This window comes from Heptranchias perlo, chromosome 28 (genome assembly GCF_035084215.1).
Source record: "Heptranchias perlo isolate sHepPer1 chromosome 28, sHepPer1.hap1, whole genome shotgun sequence".
NCBI lineage: Eukaryota > Metazoa > Chordata > Chondrichthyes > Hexanchiformes > Hexanchidae > Heptranchias > Heptranchias perlo.
In genome coordinates, this window is record NC_090352.1 from 17734980 (window position 1) to 17748711 (window position 13732).

Genomic DNA, 13732 nt, shown 5'->3' on the forward strand with positions numbered 1-13732 from the left:
TGGTGGGGGGGGTGATCTGATAGAGGTCTTTAAGATTATGAAAGGGTTTCATAGGGTAGACGTAGAGAAGATGTTTCCACTTGTCGGGGAGAGTGCTAAGAATGTGGAACTCACCACCACAAGAAGTAGTTGAGGCAAATAACATAGATGCATTTAACTGGACCAGCCATATAAATACTGTGGCTACGAGAGCAGGTCAGAGGCTGGGTATTCTGCGGCGAGTGACTCACCTCCTGACTCCCAAAAGCCTTTCCACCATCTACAAGGCACAAGTCAGGAGTGTGATGGAATACTCACCACTTGCCTGGATGAGTGCAGCTCCAACAACACTCAAGAAGCTCGACACCATCCAAGATAAAGCAGCCCGCTTGATTGGCACCACATCCACCACCCTAAACATTCACTCCCTTCATCACCAGCGCACAGTGGCTGCAGTGTGTACCATCTACAGGATGCACTGCAGCAACTCGCCAAGGCTTCTTCAACAGCACCTCCCAAACCCGCAACCTCTACCACCTAGAAGGACAAGAGCAGCAGGTACATGGGAACAACACCACCTGCTCGTTCCCCTCCAAGTCGCACACCATCCAGACTTGGAAATATATCGCCGTTCCTTCATCGTCGCTGGGTCAAAATCTTGGAACTCCCTTCCTAACAGCACTGTGGGAGAACCGTCACCACATGGACTGCAGCGGTTCAAGAAGGCGGCTCACCACCACCTTCTCAAGGGCCAATTAGGGATGGGCATTAAATGCCGGTCTCGCCAGCGATGCCCACATCCCATGAACGAATAAAAAAAGATGCATTTAAGGGGAAGCTGAATAAACATGAGGGAGAAAGGAATAGAAGGTTATGCTGATAGGGTTAGATGAAAAGGGGTGGGAGGAGCTCATGTGGAGCATAAACGCTGGCATGGACCAGTTGGGCCGAATTTTCTATGCTGTACATTCTATGAAATACCTAATTTCTCGACTGTGACCTTTGTCTTATTTCCCACATCTTCTGCTCTGCCTTCTCAAGTGCTGTTCTCTGCTGCGATTTTGGGCGAACAATGACTGCCATTGCTGCCAAGCCCAGTGGCCATAAGTGCAATTTGACCTAGTGGCTACATATAGGTGTCGGAGTTCTCTGCTGGCTCGAAATTGGAAGAAATCAAACAGGAGGTTTTTTTTTTGCTGCAGCAGACTCATTCAGGGTAATCAAATCCAATGGTTGCAGAATCACTTCCATTGATGTTGCTGTCCGCCTATCTTTACTAAAATTGTCCGGTCGTTCCTGCCCTCAGTTTCAACATGTGTTGAAATAACGGCAGAAATGCTGTAGTTTCCAGGATGAGCAGCAAATCTAGGCCCAGAGTTTCTGCACGCAATCCGGCGCAAAACATAGAGGGATTTCCAATTACGCCAGGTGTAATTTGCGCTGTTTTGCGCTAGTTAATAAAAATTATCTCTGAAACTAGCCCTGCCCACAAAACTGGCCACCCGCCCCCCACCCCGGTCGAAATAATGAGAATGGTGAGCCGATTGTGCCAGTCTGCGGCTGTTCGAGGAGGGTTTTAAAATTACGTTAGCTTTCTTGCAAAGGCACTAGTAGGTACTGTTCAAACGTTTTTAAATATTAAAAATATTATCTTACTCAGAAACTGACTAAATTAGTAGTAAAAGTAGGAAATGCTTCAGTATAGTTTTTTTGAGTCATTTTCAGTGTTTTTAAGTTACTGGAGACCTTTATTAAAAATGCTCAGTCATCAGCCTATTGTCAGCTGTTTTAATAAAACTGCACTAGGTTACCACTTTTAAATGCATCAGTTAATCTATTTCTTGCAAAATAAAGATTATGCGATGTTAAATTGCCAAATTGCACTGATTCATGGCAGATTTTATGTTTGTGATTATGTTCATGTGTTTTAGCGGAAACTCGACCTAACTCGGCGTAATTTGCGCCAGCTCAACATTTGGGCACTCAATGTGAAAACTCCAGGTCCAACTGTTTACTGAAACTTTATACGTAGCTGCAGATTCCATAGAATCCTGACAGAGCCTGGCATCAGATAGCCATGGGACTGCCTCACAACCAACTACCTGAATTTGACTACAGAGCACAGCAGGCAATGTGTGTGACTACCAGGTAGATGGATCTGAGCGGCAGCGGCAAATTGCTTCGAGCAAAGCTATGCCTGTGATCACTATCCTGAATGCTTCAATTCTGTCCAAAGGAAGTACGACCAGAGTGAGGCATTCCTCAGTATAGCACTGGAAACCTGCCCAGAGTGAGGCATTCCTCAGTATAGCACTGGAAACCTGCCCAGAGTGAGGCATTCCTCAGTATAGCACTGGAAACCTGCCCAGAATGAGGCATTCCTCAGTATGGCACTGGAAACCTGACCAGAGTGAGGCATTCCTCAGAATAGCACTGGAAACCTGCCCAGAGTGAGGCATTCCTCAGTACAGTAATGGAAACCTGCCCAGAGTGAGGCATTCCTCAGTACAGTAATGGAAACCTGACCAGAGTGAGGCATTCCTCAGTATGGCACTGGAAACCTGCCCAGAGTGAGGCATTCCTCAGTACAGTAATGGAAACCTGACCAGAGTGAGGCATTCCTCAGTATGGCACTGGAAACCTGACCAGAGTGAGGCATTCCTCAGTACAGCACTAGAAACCTGACCAGAGTGAGGCATTCTTCAGTACAGCACTGGAAACCTGCCGAGAGTGAGGCATTCCTCAGTACAGCACTGAGGACGTGATCAGGGTGAACTGTGTAAACACTTACATGACTCCTTGAAGAAACTGCAGTTGAGAATATGGCCATTGCTATACTTTGACAATCCACATGAAGCCAAGACTACCTGTGCTCCCCCTTGTCCTGCCTTTACCAACCTGAACTTAGCACCTCACCTCCTCTTTCGCCAGCTCCTACAGCCTCTTCTGTTTGTCTTTCTGCAAGGTGCAAAACTTCCTCCTCACGTGCACTCAAAATTTTCAGGATTGGTGTTTCTCCTCCTGGTTATGCGCTAACATTCCCTTTGCAAATATATAGCACAGTGTTAGAGGAATCTAATTACCACTCACTTTCTTTTCAATGGTGTGTCCATTCATCCTGTGGTTGTAATGCTCACAAGTGCTGGGTCTTAGATATTACTCCTTCCAGAGTAGCATTACCATCTCATGGAGGGCAACTTGAGTTCAGACAGTGATACAGAGTTAACAAGGTGATTGATTTGGCAGAGGCTCTCTGTGAATAATGCAGGTTTCCCTTCTAGGAATTTCTTCTTCCAGGCCATTTATAAATAGTACAAACAAAAGAGGACACACTACATACTCCTGCAGAACTCCAAAAGCTATTACCCACTAGGCAGAATCTTGCCTCGTTTCCTGTTTTCGAATACAAAGACAATTCTCAATCAGTTGACGAATTCGCCCTTAAAACCTTATCCCTTTAGAAGCCTTAGATGTAGAACCTTGAAAATGGCTTCTCAACATCCAATTATGTTACATCAACGGGATATCCCTCACTCAATAATTTAGTCACCTTTTCAAAGAATTTAGCAAATTTTCAGAGCATGTCTAATTGCTTCTAAAACCATATTGACTTCCTCTCAGATAATAAAAAAGAAAGCCAGGACAGCTACAAAAAGAGAGATTAAAATGACTAAGAGGAAACATGAGAGAGAATTACGGAAAAAACATGAAGGGCAAGAAAAAGGCTTTTGAAAAACACATTAGTAGTAAGAGGGCAGCCAAGGTTAGGATAGAAACAAAGAAGAAAGATCTTTTATGCAGTGCCTTTCACAACCTCAGGCCATCCCAAAGTACTTCACAGCCAATTAAGTACTTTTGAAGGGTAGTCACTATTGTAACGTATAGAAACATGGTAGCCAATTGGCACAGAGGTGAAAGGGCATGTGTGTAGTGGAGGGCGAGGGAAGGACACTTTAGTGAGGGGAAGCTTTCCTCTGTTTGGTATCACTAGTCAAATTATAAACACATGTTCTAGAACATATTTACGATTTTGCTCATTGCACTTTAGAAGTAGCTGATTAAATATGCCACCTACATGACCCAAAAGATTACCTGACAGAGAGCAGGGGATCGAACCCAACATCGTAGATTTAAACATCATTCGTCCATCTCTGGAGGCTGGATTCAAATCCAGCTCAGACTGATGAGATAAGTGGGGTGACTTTAAACCTCAAGAATGGGTGGGTTGGGGGCGGGAGGGAGTTGAAAATAGTTGTTTTTTTGGGTCGCAACCGCAAAATTTTCGGACTTTGCCTTCCCAGTGGGAAGCCTGTACTTTTCCGCGCCGACATTAAAGCCGGGTTTTTCAACTCCAACCTTCCCCCAACCCATGCGTTCTTGGGGTTTAAAATCACCCCCAAGATCTTCTCTATCTGTTGGTTCCAATGGTCCTGTATGAAATAAGTTTGGCTAATTCATGTTGCCATTACTAAACTGCCCATGATTTGACGCAAATTGGTACTACATCATCAGAACCACTCACAACACCGATGAAGTGGTGTGGGTAATAGAAAGCTTTACATTGATACCCCTATGACATTTGGGTTAAGGCACATGGGGGTAAGAATTCCTCTGATCTTTCTGTATTCTTCTTTTGAGTATTTCTAGAGAAATCACAAATGCATTCCAAAAGAATGTGTTTATAATTTGGCACTTAACACTCAACTCAACGCACAGTCTTAACCCCGACCATCTGAACATGTCTTAGAGTGCTTGGAAGACCCTCACCAGCGCTATTTAAAGGGACCATGTAGGATTTACAGGCTAATGGCTGGATTATTGCTTCTGGCTGCCAAGGCATTTGTAACTGTTTTTGGAGGTCTCCTTTACTTGAATACTAGGACTAGGGGACATAGCCTAACATTTAGAGCCAGGACGAGCAGGAATGAAGTTAGGAAATGCTTCTACACACAAAGGATGGGAGAAGTTAGGATCGCTCTTCCGCAAACGGCACTTGATGCTAGCTCAATTGTTAATTTTAAATCTGAGATTGATAGATTTTTGTGAACCAAGGGTATTAAAGGAAATGGGGCTAAGGTGGGTATATGGAGTTTGGTCACAGGTCCACCATAATCTCACTGAATGGCGGAACAGGCTCCAGGGGCTAAATGCCACTGCCACCTTCTCCTGCAAGAAAGGGGGACGTGTGTCTGGATAATGTGCCTGTCATGGTTGAATAGCTGCCAGTTTGTGTGGCCTGTGAGTTGTGGGTGGGCGGCATGCAACAGGGGGTAATGTGTAATGGTGAGAGGAAGCATCTGATTACAAGAATTGAGTACTGATGGAAAGAGTTGTTGGTATTTGGGTGATGGGGGGTTGTAGTGTGTGGAGCAGTGGATGCGGCTAATGGTGCAGTTGGTAGGAGATGCCACTTGACAGTTGACCTCACTTACCTTGACCACTCATGTCAAAGCATTGAACCTCTCCCTGCACTGCATCCATGTTTATGATGCTGTGCACCTGGCATTGACTTCATCCCCCGCTGCCTCCCACTGCCTTTTGGGTGTATGTCTGGAGGGCCTCTTGTCCCCCTGTGGATATAGGATGTCCCTCCTGCTGTCCACCTCTTGCACCAAGGTCTCTGGTGCAACAGAGAACCTTGATGCATGCACTCTCGCAGGCCTGGTACCAACTCAGATTGGCAGATTGGTGAGGTCTGGCATGCAGATTGAAGGATGTGGGATTTAGTGGTGCACAACCTTTATTCAATGTTTTAACATAACTCATCAGTTTGTAAACATAGGAACATGTGTTTTGCATGTGTGATGTCTGATCTCCGTTTAGACTCCATGCAGACTGCAGACTGTTATTTTCAGCAAAAATAGGTACCAGCTACCTTTAAGAGATTTCTAACAGACAGCCTGCCTTTAAGAGATTGGAGCACCACCTGCTGGTGGAAAGTGCAAATTGGATGGAATCCTCATTCAACGCTGATTTCCAATGCAGATTGTAGGTAAATCCTCAGGCCTGACGAAAGTCTCGTCCTGCCTGCGCAGCGGCCATCGGGTACAGGGTACTAGCGGATCACGCTACCCCCGCCCAATAACGGCCTTTATCCAATTTTTCTCCCAGCATGTTTAAGAAACTACAGTCAGGGAAGCTTTTCAATTTTTAATGTGACTTATACTTATTCCATAAAATGCATTGAAAGAAACAGCAAACAGAGCAGATCTCAGTGAGGATAAATTTTTAAAAACACCCCAAAAATTGCAAATAAAATACCAGAAAAATGACTGTTTCCTGCTGCGCCTAAAAATCTGGGCGCAATGTTGAGAAACCGCCGAACAAGCACAATTAGAGGTTTCTTGAGTTTGACAGATGGGGGTTTTGCCAGTTTTGTGGGCAGAAGAAGGCAGGTTTGACGGACAGACGTCAAAGATTGAGGAGACTTGGGTGTACTTTACTTACATGCGTAATTCACTTACGCCCAAAATTCCGCAATCTTTTAAGCCATGCAATTTGTTTGCGTCCAGATTGCGGGTGTATCTGAGCGCAAATGCAGAGGAAACTCCAGGCCATCCTCTTTATCTTGTCTGGTTGCAAATACAAGTTCCAGAACTTTAAAGGACAATTTTAAAGGACACTGCCACCCAGAGACAGCAGAGTGTTCTAACTTAAAAAGCTTGGGAGGCTTTCCAGCTCAATCAGAGACAACAACACAAAGGTCTGATTTGGTGTAGCACCCAGAGATGACAACAGATTGTTCTAACATACAATGCAATAAGGAATAAGTGAATCAAATTCCAAACTCAAAATAACAGGTCAGTTCCTGAATTTAGTCTAATGATACCGCTTTGGGTTTGAATTGTCTTGTCTTTTTAATCCGTTAGACCACAGTTATCAAACTCTGATTGAAATCATGTAACATTGAGTATTAAGTAATAAACACTAATAATGTGTTGATTGAAAAAAATTCCAATAATCATTATTTCAAATTCTAGGGATTGTTAAAGAGTGACCTAATCCCATGAGAGTGTTCAAAATTGAGGATTGCAAGTGCTCTTGACTCTCCAGAATTTTACAAGTCAGATGCTCATTAACACTCTCTGATCGATAGGGTTTAAAATATGATCCTGACTGTGTGAAGAGGCTGGTAAGTCAGGAATTTCCTAGTTTATAGATACAAATATACAAATGAAGCTGCTGTGATTGAATATTTGAATTTTTTTCATGTTCCAAACCCATCTGAGAATCCATTCATTATTCCAGGCAGCAGGCATTCCAGGTGTAAAAGGATAAGCAGGCAACATGTTCTTAGGTTTTATGCTGCTCCTGAGCCAGTTAGTGGGATGTGTGTGTGTGTGTGTGTGTGTTTTGTACAGTTTAATTTGCCCAATGACTTTCCCCTCCTCCTGGTGGGAATGAAGCATGTCTATTGAGATCCATAAATCATCATGTGGGAATCAGAGGTGAAAGCCCATAATACTACCAAACCTTGAAAATAAAGTTGCTACATCACCGCACCATATCATTGAATATTTTACAAAACCAATTAAAGCATAGATAACTGTATGCTGTTAGATTAAGAGAGGTCGATAAGATCCTGTGAGTAACTCATATGATTTGAAGTAAAATTATAATATCCCATGTGGATTGAACTGGATTGAATTGAATTGAGGCACTTGATATGAGCAACTGTACCATTTAGTGTAACCACTGAGATTCCATAACGGCTCTGTTTACATTGGACAACTCAAAGTGCCATCATTATGACCAGTGTGGTAAAAAATAAAACCATTAATAATCAACTGCTGGAGAGTACTCCCATACAGACTCTTTCATTCAATGCCATTCCATTTATACACCACTCTGGGAGGAATTGGAGTAATCAATCTTGGACTTGTCTCAGGAAGTTGGTATGTTTCTTACAATCCAATTGGTTTCTCACTTCAACCTGATTCATAACACAAAGCAAACGCCTGCATGACAAAAATGAATTTCTGTCATTTACCATTACTGCATAATCTCAAGAGCCCTAAAAATTTACTTTCAAACACGAACAAAATTGAGCACTTTTAACTGACATTAACAAGCCTTTTCATTTATGATGGTGGTTAATGGGGAGAATCATCTGAGCCCCTCAGTTAAACCAGAAGACATTGGTCTATTAAAGAAAATCAGGTACTTCAAAAAACCAAAATAAACAAAAATTGATGTTCCTTCACTGCAGGGGCATGGTGATGGTGCTGATTGAAGCTCCAGCACATGGCATGGCAAAGCAGTGAGACCCACGTTCAATCCAACCACTCTGCTGAATTCCTGGTGTCTGCTATGGGGAGGCACTGAACAGAAGCCAAGTGTCTCCCTGTAGAGGAAAGAAAAGTCAAAAGAGGAGTCTCCAGTGGTTTTGGCCGTGCTTACCTGCTTGTGATTAGCCAGGAGTGATGTTATTGACGGTGTGGGAGCTTGTCAGGTATCCCACCCTCTCCACAGGTGGAAGACAGAGCCCAGAAAAACAAAAAATTGGAATAATGAGAGTGTGTGCTCCTGTCGTAAGGTACTTACCTTCAGTAAAGCTTCTTAACTTCCGTTAAGCTCTAAAATTGCGAGACCTCTCCTGGTATGGGTGCAAGTGCTGATTGAAGAATTGGACATAGAGATCAGCCTGATTTGTGCCGCTATTGATTTTGCCGCCATTAAAATGAATGGTCTGAACGTCCGGAGCACCGTGAATCGTGTTTCAGGAGAGGAGTCATGCAATTTTGACACCATGCAGTTGAATTCTGATACATGGAACATGTAATTCCTTTGCGAGGAATTGTTATGCTTGGATCTGATTTATATAAACTGCAGAGAAGAATGATGAATTTGCAAAGCTGTGTACCACTGCCTATTTTCTGGTTCATTCACTAATTGAATCTTAACAAAATCAATGCATCCATTTGGATGAGTGCAGAATATTTCATGTTTGTATCAGGGTTTTGAATTTAAGTATAATAATTGGATCATCCTACGTATAAAGCGTGAGTGGAAACCTCACAGACAGAATATTTTATTGTGAATTATTCCAGTTCAAACATTTTTTTTACTCATTCTCGGAATGTGGGCATCGCTGGCATGGCCATCATTTACTGCCCATCCATAGTTGCTCTTCAGAAAGTGACGGTGGGCTATCTTCTTGAATCACTGCAGTCCTTGCTCGCACAATACTGTTATGTATAGAGTTCCAGGATTTTGACCTGGTAACGATGAAGGAATGGCGATATAGGTCCAAGTCAGGATAGTGTGTGACTTGGAGGTGATGGTGTTCCAGTGCACCTCATGCCCGTGTCCTTCTTGATGGTGGAGGTCACAGGTTTAGGGGGTACAGACGAAGAAGCCTTGGCGAGTTGCTGCAGTGCATGCTGTAAATAGGATGCACTGCAACCACAGTATGCTGGTGGTGGAGGGGTGGATGTTTAGGTTGGTGGGTGAAGTGCTGATCAAGTGCACTGCTTTGTCCTGGGTGGTTTCAAGCTTCGTGAGTGTTGTTGCAGCTGCATCCATCCAGGCAAGTGAAAAGTATTCCATCACACTCCAGGCTTGTGCCTTGTAGGTGGTGGAGAGGCTTTAAGGAGTCAGAAGGTGAGGTACTTGATGCAGAATCCAGCCTCTGACCTGCTCTAGTAGCCATGGCATTTATATGGCTTGAGTTTCTGGTCAATCGTGACCGTCAGGATGATGATGGGGGAATTCAGCAATTATAATGCTATTGAATGTCAAGGGGAGATGGTTAGGCTCCTTCTTATTCTTAGTCATTGCCTGGCATTTGTGTGATATGAATGCTACTTGCCACTTATCAGCCCAAGCCTGAATGTTGTCCAGATCTTGTTGCATGCGGGCATGGGCTGCTTCATTATCTGAGGAATTGCGAATGGATCTGAACACTGTGCAATCGTCTGCGAACAGTCCCACTTCTGACCTTATGATGGAGGGAAGCTCATTGATGAAGCAGCTGAAGATAGTTGGGTCTATGATGCTGCCCTGAGAAACTCATGCAGTGATGTCCTGGGGCTGAGATGATTGCCCTCCAATAACCACAACCATCTTCCTTTGTGCTAGGTATGACTCCAGTCACTGGAGAGTTCTCCCTCAGATCCCCATTGATTTACTAGGGCTCCTTGGCACCATGCTCGATCGAATAATTTCTGCCTAGCCGTACATGATGAGATGAGGAAAGTGGCATTTTTTTTAAAAGCAGGATGCAGCTCTATTTTCATTTTAATGTCAATGCCAAGCAATTTTGGGTAAAGGAAGAAAGAACCTGCATTTATACAGACCCTTTTAGACCTCAGGGCCTCACAAAGTGCTTTACAGCCAATAAAATACTTTTATAGTGTAGTCACTGTTGTAATGTAGGAAAGGTGGCAGCCTATTTGCGCACAGCAAGCTCCCGCAAACAGCAATGAAATAACTGACAAGATAATCTGTTTTTGGTGTTGGTTGAGGGAAAAAATATTCAGTACTGCACTGACGTGCCAGCATAGATCATGTGCTCAAGTCTCTGGAGTGGGGCTGAACCCACAATCTTCTGACTCAGAGACGAGGGAGCTACCACTGAGCCAAGGCTGACACCTGTAAGTAGAAATGCAAAAGTGACAGTATAACCCAAGAGTGTGTGAGTGCACTGAATCCATGAGGTGCAAATCCCTTCTCCGAGACTGTCTCACACTCACTGCAGTATGACTCCAGCTTTACTCCTTTGGGCACAGAACAACTATGGATATGTCCTCTACTGAAAACAATGTTGATCTCTTCTTGGCCAGGCTATTCAATAGTAACGTACTAAGCGTGTTTTATGAATGATATATTATATTGAAGTAGCTGATACAGTATATTCCTCTTAATTCAAAGTCACTTAATTCAAATTATCTCATAACTCATTTTTAAGCACTAAATTCCCTCTTTGCTGTGTTATTTCCATTACTTAATTCAAATTATTGGCTAATTTAGTTGTTTAAGTGCTAAGAAATGATTTTGAATTATCAGGAGCAGACTGCATATGACTTCAGTAAATATTGGTCTTCAAACCTAGACTGATTGCTTCTTCAGAGCTCTCTTCTCTTTCTCCTGTCCCTGTCTCAATTATTTATGTCCCTGGGATTTAATATCTCTGAAAAATAAGTTCATGTTAAAACTCAACTTCAAATTGTAATTTATTGGGGTTCTCCCTGTGAAAAGCTGTTTGTTTAATATGACCTGGAGAATGAGCCATCAGCAGAAAAACAAACAGGGCAATGATTGGAGTCAAGGATTCAAGATCAGGGGCAGACAAAAGATCTGTGAGCAGGAAATAATTCTTGGTGAGTTATACCCTGTACAGCATGTTACTCTGATCCAGATTATTACAACTTTAGATTACATCTCCCTCCCCATTTAGTGAAGCTGAGGGGCACTTGGGACTTCAATCCAGATTTTTTAAAAGTACCGTCCGCATTGGTTGGGTTAGGTTTCAGTAAAAGAAGAAACTTGCATTTATATAGCAACTTTAACAACCTCAGGACATCCCTAAGCACTTTACAGCCAATGAAGTACTTTTGAAGTGTAGTCACTGTTGTAATATAGGAAACAACACAGCCAATTTTGCGCATAGCAAGGTCCCACAAACAGTACTGTGATAATGACCAGATCATCTGTTCAGGTGATGTTGGTTGAGGGATAAACATTGGCCAGGACATGGAATCTTTTACCTCCACCTGAGAGGGCAGAGGGGGCCTCAGTTTAACATCTCATCTGAGAGAAGGCACCTGGGACAGTGCAGCACTCCCTCGGTACTGCACTGTCAAGATTGTGTAGTTAAGTCTCTGGACCCACAACCTTCTGATTCGCAGCACTGAGCCACGGCTTCCACCTAAGTACACCTGCGCGTTTACAAAACGACAAAACAGTGCGTGATATTGAAGAAGCGATTCGGTCCTCGCTCTGGAATGAGTTTCCCGGGTGTATTTCTTACCATTGAGCTGGCGGTAGACGATGTCCTCCAGCAGCGAGAGCCTCTTCAGCACTGCCTGTTGGATAGGAGGCGCTCCTCGGGCTGTCAGGTTGTTGGACTCGGATCTGCTCTGCGCCGCGTGTACCGACTCCCGTCCCTTGAGAGGAACCCTGCACCGAGCCAGGAACAGCAAAAAGCCGACGACAGCCACAAGATTGAGAATCAGCAGCCCCTTCACCCTGCGAAGAGAAGCCATCAAATCCGTAGCACGGGGACAGGAGATAAACCCCGCGTTCTCCTGGCAGTAAATCGATCAGTTTGTGCAGTTACTAAAATGCAGAGTTTCAAGAAGGGATGTACTCCAATTGATGAAAATCGTTCAATCGCAGGTCTGTTACGTCTCAGGGGTTTGTGGCACATTCAGTCCTCAATTTGGAAATCCCTCCATCCGGCTGATTTTGGTGCCCATAAACCAAAAAAAAAAAATCGCAGCCAACCAACTCAAAATCAGCAATTTCAACCGGTGACTTTATATACAGGTCACAGGTGGTAAAATCCGAAATCTCAGCCTGGATTTGTGTCTCGTACAACACTACCGCCGGCAAAATGAGATTGTTTTAACCAGTGAGGGGGAAAAAAACAAAAACAAAAAAAAAATAACAAACAATCCGCTGACAGCGAAACGAGGAGTCCAGAAATGCACACGTTGCTGTTAGTTAATGTTCCAGGAATCTCGGCGAGGGAAATATTACACCGCTTCCATTGAGAACATTTCACAAGTTAACCTGTCGATATTGAAATTGACAAGTCGAAGGGAATGAAACTGACACACGCACGCTGGTGAAACTGACGAGATGCCGGCCGTACTGCAGCAGAAAACTGGCTGCTACCGTGCCTGGGCACTCTCGACTTTCAAATACCCTGACATTCAGTTTCCCCGAAAATAAATCCACGGGCATGTGTGTCTCCTGTGCTCCATCAGTCTCGGGTGAATGAGGGCTCCGATCCAAGATGTGCGGCAAAGCACTTTTTCCTCTCGGCGGTCTCAGCTCTCAGAGTAAGGAAAGGAGGAGGAGGAGGAGGAGGTCATGGTGCTCGCAAGCTGATCTCTCTCTCTCTCTCTCTCTCGTTTTTCACCTACAGTGGAGAGAGGCAGTTCTACAGGAAAGGATGGATGCAGCTGGGTTGGAGCTCCGTCCTCAGCCTAGCGGAGTCTGCTGCGATGTGGGAGGGTATGGAATAATAGACGGAACGGATTACGAACGGGCTGTGAAATAAAATCCGGAATGGATGTAGAGGGAAAGAACTCGCCTTTATATCGCGCCTTTCACGGCCTCAGGACGTCCCAAGGGGCTTTACAGCCAATTAAGTACTTCTGAAATGCAGTCACTGTTGTAATGTAGGGAAACGAGGCAGACAATTTACGCACAGCAAGCTCCCACAAACAGCAATGAAATAATGACCAGATAATCTGTTTTAGTGATGTTGGTTGAAGGATAGATATTGGCCAGAACACTGGGGGAGAACTCCCCTGCTCTTCTTCGAAATAGTGCCATGGGATCTTCTACCTCCACCTGAGAGGGCAGACGGGGCCTCGGGTTAATTAGATCAAAATACATTTTGAATTAATACACACGCGTTCTGCTTAAATTACACACTATTATCTCAAATCTGTTTCAAACCATTCGGGTTGCAGTAATCAATTTACTGGCGACCCAGGTTCTCCTCGGGCTAATTAAAAGCCATGAGAGTTCAACGTGTATCAGGGGTGCACAGCCGGAAAAGAGATAGTGAGTCTCTTTT

At 44.0% G+C, this 13732-nt stretch overlaps 1 protein-coding gene across 1 annotated transcript in view; it reads right to left on the reverse strand.

Moving 5' to 3' along the window:
* Positions 1–13122, reverse strand: part of galnt17 (polypeptide N-acetylgalactosaminyltransferase 17) — a 305543-nt gene extending 292421 nt beyond the window's left edge. The window contains exon 1 of the mRNA XM_068008148.1: positions 11951–13122. Coding sequence (XP_067864249.1) covers positions 11951–12185 — 235 coding nt within the window. The 5' untranslated portion in view covers positions 12186–13122. The remainder of the gene's footprint in view (positions 1–11950) is intronic.
* Between the last annotated feature and the right edge of the window lie 610 nt (positions 13123–13732).